The sequence below is a fragment of the Aquarana catesbeiana genome, linkage group LG03 (assembly GCF_042186555.1).
Source record: "Aquarana catesbeiana isolate 2022-GZ linkage group LG03, ASM4218655v1, whole genome shotgun sequence".
Lineage (NCBI taxonomy): Eukaryota > Metazoa > Chordata > Amphibia > Anura > Ranidae > Aquarana > Aquarana catesbeiana.
The window spans coordinates 579,590,530-579,603,002 of NC_133326.1; the positions used below are offsets into that span (position 1 = coordinate 579,590,530).

Genomic DNA, 12,473 nt, shown 5'->3' on the forward strand with positions numbered 1-12,473 from the left:
GACAAAAGGACACAACATAAACAGAGGAGGTCAGCCTCCTGTTTAAACGGTAACAAAAATCCTGAGTGCAACATACGTAGTTTTGTAAATGCATTAAAATCATCTTGGGCATCAGTTAGCAATCGAAAAGGGCTAAGAGCCCTGGTAAGAGAAAAGGAAAACTGAGAGAGAAATAAGAAAGAGGGGGAAAATAAGAAGTGGGGTAGGGGGAAGGGAGAGAAGGAGAAGGGGACCCGGGATCAACCAGGAAATCAGTCAGAGTCGATGCATACTAGCCAGAGGGAGTTCAGGGAAGGCATATGCCAGCCATGGCTCCCAAACTTTAAGGAACTTGGCATGCGTGTCTTTGAGTATACCAGAGACTTGTTCATTGACCCTCATGGTCGTCAAGCGTTTTTTTAACTTCCTGAAAGGGGACTGTGATTTTTTTTCTATGCTTGAGCGATCGTCCTTCTGGCCGCTATAAACAGATAGGTTGCCAATTTCTGCTGACGAGCAAACAAACCCGGGATAGGGCAATGTATTAGTGAAAATTTGGCCTCTTTATGGACATTCAACTGGAACAGAGAAAACAACAAACCAAACACTCAGGACCAGAAACCCACTAAGCGCGGGCAGGCCCACCAAGTGTGAATCACATCCCCATGATGGCCACATCCCCGAAAACAGCGATCGCTAAAGGTCGGGTTGGCATGAGCAATACGTGCTGGAACCCAATACCACCGCAACAGCACTTTATATGCTGCCTCTAAGATGGCAGTATTAAAGGAACATTTAGCTACAGAAGACCAGGCCTTGCTCCAGTCCACCAGATCGATCCCAGTACTCAAGTCTCGTTCCCACTGGGACACATAGGAGACTGAGGTGAGAGATGAACGGCCATGCAAAGCTGCGTAGAGAGTTGAGATAAGGCCTGGGGAATAACGGGGCATGTAGACAAATGTGTTCAAAAGCAGATGTCTGGAACTGGTAGGAGCAGGTACGCCGGAGAGTTGTTATCCAATGTTGGATCTGAAGAAAATGAAAGAATTCTGCCTGGGGAGCGTCACCAGATTTACAGAATGCAGACAACGTTGGAGTTTGTGTGGTCAACAGGTGGCGTACCTAGGTAAGGCCCCGCGAGGTCCACAACGCAAATGCCTGAGGCTGGTCAAGACCAGGGGGGAACAAGGAGTTATTAGTAGTAGGCAGCAGGGGCAGGAAGAGGGACATAAGGGAGCTTGAGTATCTTACCGAGTCCCACAACTTTAAGCTATGTAGTATGAGAGGGCTCAATGACGTCAGCTGAAGTTTGAGGGGCACAATTAGGGAGCTCCAGAAGCACCCATAGAGGGACATTGGAGGAAGCATGGAGAATCCTTAATTGGGAGATCTGAGCTGCCAGATAGTACTTAGAGACTTGGGGAACCCCCAAACCACCTTGTATACTATGTATAAAAAGGGTAGCCTTATGCCGCGTACACACGAGCGGACATTACGGCGGACTTTGCCCGGCGGACTTTTCGATGTACTTTCCGACGGACTTTCTGAATGAACGGACTTGCCTACATACAATCCACCAAAGTCCGTCGAATTCGTACGTGATGACGTACGACCGGACTAAAACAAGGAAGTTCATAGCCAGTAGCCAATAGCTGCCCTAGCATGGCTTTTTGTCCGTCGAACTAGCATACAGACGGCGGACTTTTCGACCGGACTCGATTTCAACGGATAAATTTTAAACAAGTTTCAAATCTAAGTCCGTCCAACTTTTGAGAAAACAAAGTCCGCTGGAGCCCACACACATCGAATTGTCCGACGAAATCCAGTCCGCCGGGCAAAGTCCGCCGTAATGTCCGCTCGTGTGTACGCGGCATTAGAAACTCTAGGGCGTTTATTAGCCCAGATAAAGCGCATGATTCTGCTCTGGAATAGGCAAAGAAAATGTGGAGGGACCTGTACAGGTAAGGTGCGGAAAAAGAACAGGAGTTTTGGTAATAACATCATCTTTACAGAGTGGATTTGACCCAACCAGGACAGGTGTGAAAATTGCCATGTCTGCATGAGTGGTCAAGGATCGAAGCAGGGGGTAGTAATTGACAGAGAATAGAGAGGCGTAAGTGGGGGTCAGCCGGACTCCCAGATATTTAATGTATGTGGTTGTCCAATGAAAAGTAAAGTGGGACTGCAGGCGTGCGACCAGGTCAGGATCTAGGAAGACATTTAGAGCTACAGATTTCTCGAAGTTTATACAGAGGCCCGAAATGGACGAGAAATGTGTCAAGAGGCGTAACAAGTTGGGGAGAGTAGTAAGGGGATTAGTCAGGGTCAGAAGAGCGTTGTCAGCAAAGAGGCTGAACTTTAACTCATGGCCTGCATAGGGAATTCCAGTCATGTTCCGGTCTGCGCGAAGAGCAAGCGCTAAGTGTTCCAAAGTCAAATGAGATGAATAAGATGAACCACTTTACGGACATTATTGCCAGCCTGTCTCCCTGGGATGAAACCCACCTGATCCCTGTGGATCAAGTGGCCTATATAGTGATTAATGCGTGCGCTCAGAATTCTACCTAGGATCTTCAGGTTGTCATTCAGAAGTGATATCGGACGGAAGGCCTGGGGTTCACTGGCATCTTCTAGATTTTTTCAGGGACCATTGCGATATGGGCCCTCAAAACATCAGGAGAGGGCAAGGCGCCTTGCTTTAGAGCGTTGAAGTAATTAGCATGGTGAGGCGCTAACAACGCAGGGAACGTCTTATAGGAAAGACCGGAGAATCCGTCGGGGCCCGAAGCCTTATGCTGCTTACACACGGTTGGAACTTCCGTCCGAAAAAGTGTGATAGGAGCTTTTGGTTTGATATTCCGACCGTGTGTATGCTCCATCCAACTTTTTCTGCCTGAATTTCCACCAGCAAAAGATTGAGAGCTGGTTCTCTATTTTTCCGACGGAAAAAGTTCTTGACGGAAATTCTGTTCGTCTGTATGCAATTCCGACACGCAAAAAAACATGCATGCTCGGAAACAATTCGAGGCATGCTCGGAAGCATTGAACTTCATTTTCTTGGCTCGTCATAGTGTTGTACGTCACCGCTTTCTTGATGGTCAAAAGTTCAGAGAACTTTTGTGTGACCGTGTGTATGCAAGCCAAGCTTGAGTGGAATTTCCGTCGGAAAAACCACCCAAGATTTTTCCAACGGAAATTCCGCTTGTGTGTACGGGGCATTAGAGGGCTTCAGGGACTTGATTGCCCAGAGAACTTGGGCTTCTGAGATGCTTGCATTGAAAGCTTCATGTGCGCTGCCAGGATGCAAAGGAAGGTTTAGGTCTCAGAAGAACTGTTCCGCTTGCTGTAATGGAAATGGGCCTGGTTTAGTATAACGCAAGAAAAGGAACTAGAAGGAAAAGGAAAGGGAATCTACTGTAGATAGAATTTGCTCAGGATTAGAAGTAAGACCCCCAGTTCTCGTCCGGAGCCGAACAGGCTTGTACGTTTTTTCTACCGAATTCTGTTTCTTGGTTAGCATAGGGCCTGGTTTATCTGCACAGGTAGGAATACGTTTTTCAGTACTTAAGCTACTATTTACACATATAAGAAAGAGGTTTTCTGAAAGTCTGCTTTAAAGTGAAGCAAAACCTGACAATACAGACAAAAAAAAAAATTTAAAGGTTGGAGGCTTTACTGACATTTAGTTGACAAATATCAATCTGGTTCATTAAATATTTGCCCTCTTCCCAGTTTCTACCCATTTGATCAAAATAATTCTTAAACAAATGTATGTAAAATAATTCGTTAAAACTCCTTACGAAGAAAACACACTTCTAGGAATAAAATATATGCTGAAGAGAGTATCTGCAGCAAGTCAGTCCTCGGCACAGACCCGAAGAGGATCTTCAAAGAGGTTCAGGGGAACATAACTACACATTCCATCTCCTGCTGTGAATAATAGATACAGGCACATCTTACTGGAACAAAATAACAACTCAAACATTACATTTAGGCTTTATTTATGATAAGAAGCTGTAGTGTTGTATAATGCATTAGGCGCTTGTGATTTTTACATTAAATAACCTCATTCCTTAAACAAAACCATGCCTATTTCCTTTAGATGTAATCCCCTAAGAAATAACATTATGCAAACATGAAAACCCAGTGCTGCTGCTGCTGCTGCAAAAAAATTGTAAATACCCTGGAGGGAGAAGCGTCTCATTGGCTCGCTGTCAGCCAAGCACAAGGTTAGACCATGAATAATTGATCATTTCCAGGTAATCGGAGACAGTGATTGTATTACTGTACTACACGTAAATATTCTATACTGGGATTTCGGCTTACAGGACTTATAGCACATGTGTACAGGACTTTTGTACAAGACATGCTTTCACACAGTCACACCTAACAATGTCATCTGCATATAACCCTACTCAGTTCTCTCATTTACAAATTTTATTTACATTTTTTGAAAGGTTCAACATTTAGAAATTGATGTTAATTCAGGTTGTAAATATTTATAATAACATTTTTATTTCACAAATAAACATGTATTACAGGATTTATGACACTAATAAGAAAGCCCAGCACTACCCTCACTTTCTAGTTTCACAGGCCATTGGCTCCCACTGCTGTCCATCAAAGCCAGTGATAAGGGAGCTGGGGACGGGGCCAAGCCCCGCTGTCTGTGTCTATAGACACAGGACAGCGAGGCTCAGGAGCGGGCCCGCACAAGTACCCCATAGGATGCGGCTTTCTAGGGGGACACTCACCAGAGAGGAGGAGCCCAGAAGAATTCAATTGCACAGAGCAGGTAAGTATAAACCTGTTTGTTATATATTTTTTTATTTTGCATTTACAAATAGTTTAATTTGTTTAGCTAGTCCAGTGATCCATGAAACCCTGCTAGAAAGCACAGCCAGGTTCTCAAACTCCACTGCAGCAACTGCACAGTGTGTACAATAACATGCCCTCAGCTTTCTGATTAGATGTAGCATATTGCTTGTATGAGAAAATCCAGGTGTATTGAGCCTTTTATTGGACTTGCAGAAACAGGCATGCATGATCAAAAGTATAAAACATCCATAAAAACAGTTTGCCGGCCGGCGTTGCATGCAACCGTTCACATCAAGGTCGCGATGACGTCAGCGTGTCAACCTCCCGACGTACTTTTCGTCTATAACTGGCGTCGTCTGGGGAACGTTCCCCAGATGTTTTATACTACATATTCTTGTAAGTGCAATTCCTTTTATGTACTAAAACTTGTTAAGCAGATTCACACTATGGCCAGTTTTCTTTTACCTCCATGATCCTGAGCCTGAGTTGGTGTATGATCAGTCATCTGCGGTACTTCCAGGTCCACGTTGAGCACAAAGAAATAGCGCCATTGGTTTGGCGTTCGGATGTCCAGTTTACACACAGGCTTACTTAGCTTGCCTTCTGGTAAGCGCGAAATCTATGTGGTGGTGGATCACAATGAGTGGTGTTTCTTATCCCATGTTTTCTACACAGCCTTTACTGGGAATAACTGAGGGATTCTTTTGTGTTTGGACTTTTTTTATCTTTATGGATGATTTTCATGGTCACATATCTTTATTCACTTATTGACTTTTTTCATTCCAATACACTTATTGGTTTTTATTCATTCATATATTGTTTTCACCTAGTTTTTTAATATTATCATAGCGCAGTTTTTTTTATGTTTTAATAGAATGTTGCATTTCTGCTTTAAAGAGACCCAGTTGCTAAACCATCCATTTGAACAAAATGATTCCAATAAGATTAATGTGCATTTAAGGGATTTTAGGAATGTTATTTACTGTAAAAGCCCCCCTTGAATACATATCCAAAAGCATTGAGCTTGCTGAGGTGAGAGAGCAGACTTGAGTCGTCACTCAAGTGACACTCTATAGTATTAATCTTCACTTCTCCCCCTGCAGTTACATAAAAATATGTAGGTAGGTGAGGGGAAGAGTAGAGGAGCCGGGGCAGCACAGAGAGTAATTTCATACTCTGAGAATAGTAGCGGCTATGACATGCAATGAGGAAGGGGGCTGTGCTAGAGAATTACCTAGTCAAATATTCTAACAACTTTAAGGGGACATTGCAAGTGAATAAAAATAATTGCTAAAAAGGAAAAATACTGCAAGTAAGCATTTAAAATACTTGATTTTTAAAAATTATAAGTTGGTTACAGGATCTCTTTACAGGTTTCTCTACATAATATCTAAGAAGACACAGGGTGACTCTGTTGCTTACTAAAGCAATAACAGAAGTCAAAATATTACATTGGTAACCTAAGGACGGAATATTTTCCCCTGCTGTAGCAAATTGGATCATGCTTTGCTGGGGGGTTTTCGCCTTCCTCTGGATCAACTGTGGGTATAGGATTAGGTATATGGGATTGTTTTATTTTTTAAAATGTATTTTAATGGTGGGACTAGATGGACTTGTGTCTTTTTTCAACCTGACAAACTACGTAACTTTGATGGTTAGTCCTGTAACTCCTTTCTGTCACTTTCCCTGCATTTTCAATATATTTCCAACATTAAACTAAATGACAGAAGAGAAAACCTCCTAAAATATGTCCTTGTAACTTACAGCTTTAAGAAGTGCCAAGTTGTCCCTTAAGGATCCGACCATTCCGATAAATGACACCACAAACATCAGGATGCCCAGAAGTAGGAGGATGATGGCCGGTGCCAGGAAGATCCCTTCCAAAGTCTGATGTTTTCTTCTCTCGCTCTCTGCATAGATGCCAATGCACAGGATCAGGAGACCTATCAGCTGGAAGAAAACAACCACATTAAATCATATACAGTCACAGCACACTTCTCAAATTTAGAAGTATATCCTGTAAACACATTCTTGCTTGTAAACCTGAGGATACTTTTTCTGACACAGAGCGAGCTCCCAATAGTAAACTGTTGAACACAAATAAAAGATATTATTGGCTGTGTTTGCAGCAAATTTAGGCTAGTGCTTTAGTTTTTCATTTGTAATGTCTGCTTATCTTTCAGAAACTTTACAGTGCAACTGCTATTGCCATTTTAAAAGCAAGAATAGTAATTTATTATATTGTAAAGTATTGCGCTAACTGTTGGCGCCATATAAATTCTGAATAATAATAATAATAAAAATATCATCACTATGATTAACATTCACAAGAAACAAAAACAATTTTTTTTTTTTACAACATTGCAATATCAGCAACGACCAGCAGGTGGCAATACAGAATGTTGTCTGAATAGAAATCTGAATGATAAGGTACACTTTGCAAATTGCCATTTCGGTAAACTGGGTTACATTTACTTAGCTGTTGCTACTTCCATTCACAAAGGCTGAAGTTTATCCCACAGATATCATGATCATTCAAAACTGCAGATTATTTCGATTTTTGATTACGAACAAAAATGATTGCTAACAAAAATGTAGCACAGAAATTGTATAGAGAAAATATGCTCTATTTCTTTGTGCATAGACCTACTCATACTCATATCTTTACTAATGAGCACTTGATGAACGAACAGTAGGAGAGCTGTATTGTAGCAGAATTTCATTAAAAATAATAATTGTTTTACGTAATTAGAATACTTAAAGAGGAGTTCCACTGGTTGCTAAGTTTAAAAAAAGTCAGTAGCTACAAAAAGTATAGCTGCTGACTTTTAATAAACAGACACTCACCTGTGCCATGGTCCAGTGATGCCTCTCCATGGCGCCGTCATTGTAAGTGTGGGTGCCCAGCTGTGACCGCTTGCAGCTTCACAGTGCTCTGTCAGTGGCCAAGCAATCTTCTGGGACCTGTGACTTGTCCCAATAGATTGCAGAGAGGGAGTGGCCGCCTAGGGGAAGAGGAGGAGTCACCCAAACGGCCAGAAGACGGAAGTGGGACAGTAAGTGACTCTCAAAACCAATTTCTGTTTGATGATCTGAGTCATTTAAGTGTGACAAATATGCAAAAAAATAAAAAAATCGAGGGGGCAAATACTTTTTCACACAATTGTATATACAGTTTTATTACGCACAGGTGACACTTCCCATATATATCATGCACACAGGTGCCTCGGGCTGTTCAATGTAAAATTTGAGCATATTTCCCTGCCCAGGAGCCACAGGTTCTGTGCCTATGAAAGGCAATTGCTGTACACTGGCATACGCCTGCACTTGTGTAAACTCAGGCATGCATACGAACGTACACCCTGGACGTGTACAGCCAATGTAACAGGGCTTTGTACAATAAATCCAAAGCATAAACAAACATTTGCTTGTCCAAGCCACTAACCAAACTCTGGTCAGATACCGATCAACAAGATGCTCCTTAAGGCTAGGTTCACACTGCTGCGAATTCTATTGCGAATTTGAGCTGTTGCGATAGCTCGAATTCGCAGTCATTTAAATTACATAGATTAACATTAGTGCCGTTCACATCAATGCGTTGCGAACATAACCTGCGGAAAAAAAAGGTCCTGTGCGAGTTTGATCCGTGTGTGATGTGAATTCAGCTCCATAGACTGAAAAATTTGCAGTAGAATCGCAAGAACACATATAGAATTCGCAATGCAAATTTGCAACGCAATCGGAACAAAATCGCGCTAAATTCGCACTGCAGCAGTGTGAACCTAGCCTAAAGGGGAGGAAGTCCATCAAGCTCATAATTATAAAAGCCTGTGAACACCTGAGACAAATATTGAGGTTTGGCTACTAGGTAAAATGCAGACCTAGGGATGGAGGCTTTATCCCACCCAAAGCTCTACAAAGTTTCTGGGTTGCATGACCTAAAACAGGACATATTGAGAGTTTGATAAAACAGCAAATTTGTAGAGGACAAACAACAACTGTACTTGTAGAGGATTCCAATTGCCCATTATGTCCATAGAGGTCTTTTGGAGGCTTCCCTTTGTAAAGGACTCATTTGCAGAGGCAAGTTCCTGCTTCAAAGCTTAAAAAATAGCTGCTTGCTTCTTTCTACACACACCCCTCTGTGGTTTAAACTGAATAACTTACAGCTGTTCTGTGGCTAGCCCCTTCCTTACAATAAATGTGCGATACTTCCTTCTCTATATAACTTCCCCATACTTAACATAACTCAAATTACTCAGACAAGACAAGATAAGAAGAATCGCAATGTGTCCTATTACCTTGCTTCATAGTAAAGAAATCTCATGTAAAACTGGCAAGACATCAACCCTAAAATACTCTGTTATCCTGACTCTAGTTCCCAGACTCAATAATATGATAGCTGGGATTGGCAGTTGATTTAAAGCTCATCCATGTCTTTATGGACCTTGCTTTGTTCACTGGTCCAAATCATTTGGTGGAGGGGGGGATTATGGTGTGGGGTTGTTTCCCAGGGGTTGGACTTGGCCCCTTAGTTCCAGTGAGGGGAACTCTTAAGGAGTCAGCATACCAAGACAATTTGGACAATTTCATGCTCCCAACTTTGTGGGAACAGTTTGGGGATGGCCCCTTCCTGTTCCAACATGACTGCGCACCAGTGTACAAAGCAAGGTCCTTAAAGACATGGATGAGCGAGTTTGGGGTGGAGGAACTTGACTGGCCTACACCTGATAGAACACCTTTGGGATGAATTAGAGCAGAGACTGAGAGCCAAGCCTTCTCATCCAAGATCAGTGCCTGACCTCACAAATTTGCTTCTGGAAGAATGGTCAAACATTCCCACAGACACAATCCTAAACCATGTGGACAGCCTACCCAGTTGAAGCTGTTATAGCTGCAAAGGGTGGGCCAACTCATTATTGAACCCTACAGACTAAGACTGGGATGCCATTAAAGTTCATGTGCGTGTAAAGGCAGGTGTTCTAATACTTTTGACAATATAGTGTATATTATAGTCACCTGGGTGGATACAGCATTGGTCCGATGCTGCATCTGCCTTCCTCTAAAACAGAGCGGAGTGATCTAAGACCACAGTTCACTCAGTTCTCAGTCTTCAGTTCGCAGTTGGTCGATGACTGTGAGTTACCAGCTCTCTGCTGCGCCCCTACAGTGCTCACTAGAGTGCTGTGGAGGGGATGGGAGTGGGTGGCTCAGTCTCCCAGAGGCTCGCTGAGAGGCCGAGCCAGATGCTGGTCCAGGCTCCTGGGTGGATCCAGACTGTAAAGTCAGGATCATTCCAGAGCCTGGACTGGCTAAGTGACATCAGCTGACAGTGGACTCTAGCTCACTGTGGGCTGAATAGGGGTCAGAGGAGTACAGAAAAAACTGCACTCCTGTGATCCATAGAAGTAGGGCCAAAAAAACGTTGGCCCTACTTCTCCCTAAAGTTTAGTTACATTACATTAGCACATTGGATGGCAGTTACATTGAATGAGAATAGTCCCTTGGTGGTTGCTCTGTTCATTAAAATCTGAAGTTCTCTGTCCCCTCGATACCCCTGCTGTTATCTTCTGCTGAGGGTTAATATGAGTCATTGGACCAATCACAGGCACTTGTCAAAAGTGCTGACTGTGCTTGCCCTTCCTGCCCCTCCACCCCCCCTATTCAGAGAAACCATACTATTGGGGGGGGGGGGGGTGATAGCATTGGCTTTTATGATGAATATAGTAGGGGGGCAGAAAGGATAGGCATTGATGGCACATTTGACAAGTGCCTTACAGGTCCAGCACCTGCAGTACCAGAAGATTACTGCTGAAGGGGGTTATAGGGGGGGCAGAGGATTTTGAATTTCAATGGAGAGAGCAGCCACCTGCTCAAAAGGCACATCTCATTCAATGTACGTACAGTTAGCTTTAATGAACAATGCATCACACACCATTACTTTTTAACTAGTTTCTTCCTGCTTGCTCGCTCTACTTGATGGACTGTAGCAGGCAAAGATGAGACGTGATATGTGTTGTTGATAGAACTTTCATTAAATATCTTATTATAATAATAGACTAGTAGTCATTTAAATTCTAGTTTAAAGAAATTTTCACATATTCTGAGGCCTACTTTCCTTATAAAAATTCAATTTTCTGTACCTAGAATCACAATGTTTTTGCTTAGAATAAAGATCACGATTCTCACAGTGTAACATCTTCTTTCACATTATACAAAAAAAAAATCGGGCTAACTTTTTTTTTAATACATTAAAGTGTATTTTTTTAAAAAAAACTGCATTTGAAAAACCACTGCGCAAATTCGGTGTGACATAAAATATTGCAACAACCACCATTTTTTATTCTCTAGGGTCTCTGCTAAAAAAAAATATATATCATGTTTGGGTGTTCCAAGTATTTCCTAGCAGAAAATAATGATTTTTACTTGTAAGCAACAAATGTCAGAAAAGGTTTGGTCTTTAAATGGTTAAACCGAGTTCTTTCCTTTGATAAAAGAATAAAAAAGATACTTTGTTTCTACTTATTCCTGTGTTGTGATAACACTTGGCAGGCTGCCTGGATTTTTTTTTTTTTTTTTTCCAGCTGTGAGAACTCTCTGCACTTAGAAAGAATTGTGACATGCTGTTTTGAAGATCGGGAAGGGAAAAAGATCGCAATTTTGATTCTTAATGATTAATCGTGCAGCTCTATACTGCAGCAGACAACATTGGGAGTAGGAGAAATTACAGTAGAGAAAAGATTTTAAGAACACAGGAAAACAGTCATACAACGCACAGTGGAAAATAATTACAGACAATCTTGTGTATGCATAATGCAGGAATGTGTAACCAGTAAGTGTTAGTGTACACAATGACTAAATATTAACAGTGCGAGAACACTGAAGACATCCAGTGTTATCACAAGAAAACTACCTTTGATTTGAAGCGGTTTGTACAAATAAAATATAAATGTATTGACTTTTTGCAGGAGGGGTTTTCCAGTTTAAATGAAGTGCAGAATCCCCTTTGCGGATACAATAGGCTAGTTGTGGAGCATGGTGTCTGTCCTCCAAATTGCAGAGCCATGTGCCTAATTATGTATTGTATGAATTTTTGTAAAACTATCTGTGTACTATTTATGCTCAATGATGTACTGTATGAATTTTTGTAAAACTATTTTTTCTCATTAATAAACTACATTTTTTACCCAACTCATACCTCTGCTCCCATGTGCCTTGTATAAAGTCCCACACCTGCTCTTCACCTACTTTACCATTTAATTGGGATGGAGGAGGGGTTTCGAACGGCCCCTATACCCTCATGCAAAGTCCCACCCTGTTGCTCTTAGGCCCCTTTCACACGAGGCCTCTGTCCGCCGGCTCAGCGGGAGATCTGTCCGTTGATCTCCGCTGAGCCGGCGGATGACAGGTCCCTCTCTGCTCACTGAGCGGGGAGGGGCTTGTCAGGCGCCGCTGCCGCCTATGGAGGGATCGGACGAAAACGGACAGCGTGTCCGTTTTCGTCAGATCTCATCCGATCCGATCCGCCAGCGACGGATCTGGACGTAGAGCCATACGTCTGCTTTTAGCGGATCGGACGGGGTCGGATGTCAGCGGACATGTCTCCGCTGACATCCGACGCTCCATAGGCTAACATGGATCGCCCGTTCAGGTCCGCCGTCAAAACTGACAGG

General features: G+C 42.6%; 1 protein-coding gene and 1 long non-coding RNA gene across 2 annotated transcripts in view; one reads left to right on the forward strand and one right to left on the reverse strand.

Moving 5' to 3' along the window:
- Positions 1-10,287, forward strand: part of LOC141132953 (uncharacterized) — a 136,879-nt gene extending 126,592 nt beyond the window's left edge. Inside the window, exon 4 of the long non-coding RNA XR_012242989.1 lies at positions 6,567-10,287. This is a non-coding gene — a long non-coding RNA (uncharacterized lncRNA). The remainder of the gene's footprint in view (positions 1-6,566) is intronic.
- The window catches only part of LOC141132952 (tetraspanin-15-like), a 274,647-nt gene that overhangs the window by 153,760 nt on the left and 108,414 nt on the right, over positions 1-12,473 (reverse strand). The window contains exon 2 of the mRNA XM_073621975.1: positions 6,565-6,750. Coding sequence (XP_073478076.1) covers positions 6,565-6,750 — 186 coding nt within the window. The remainder of the gene's footprint in view (positions 1-6,564; positions 6,751-12,473) is intronic.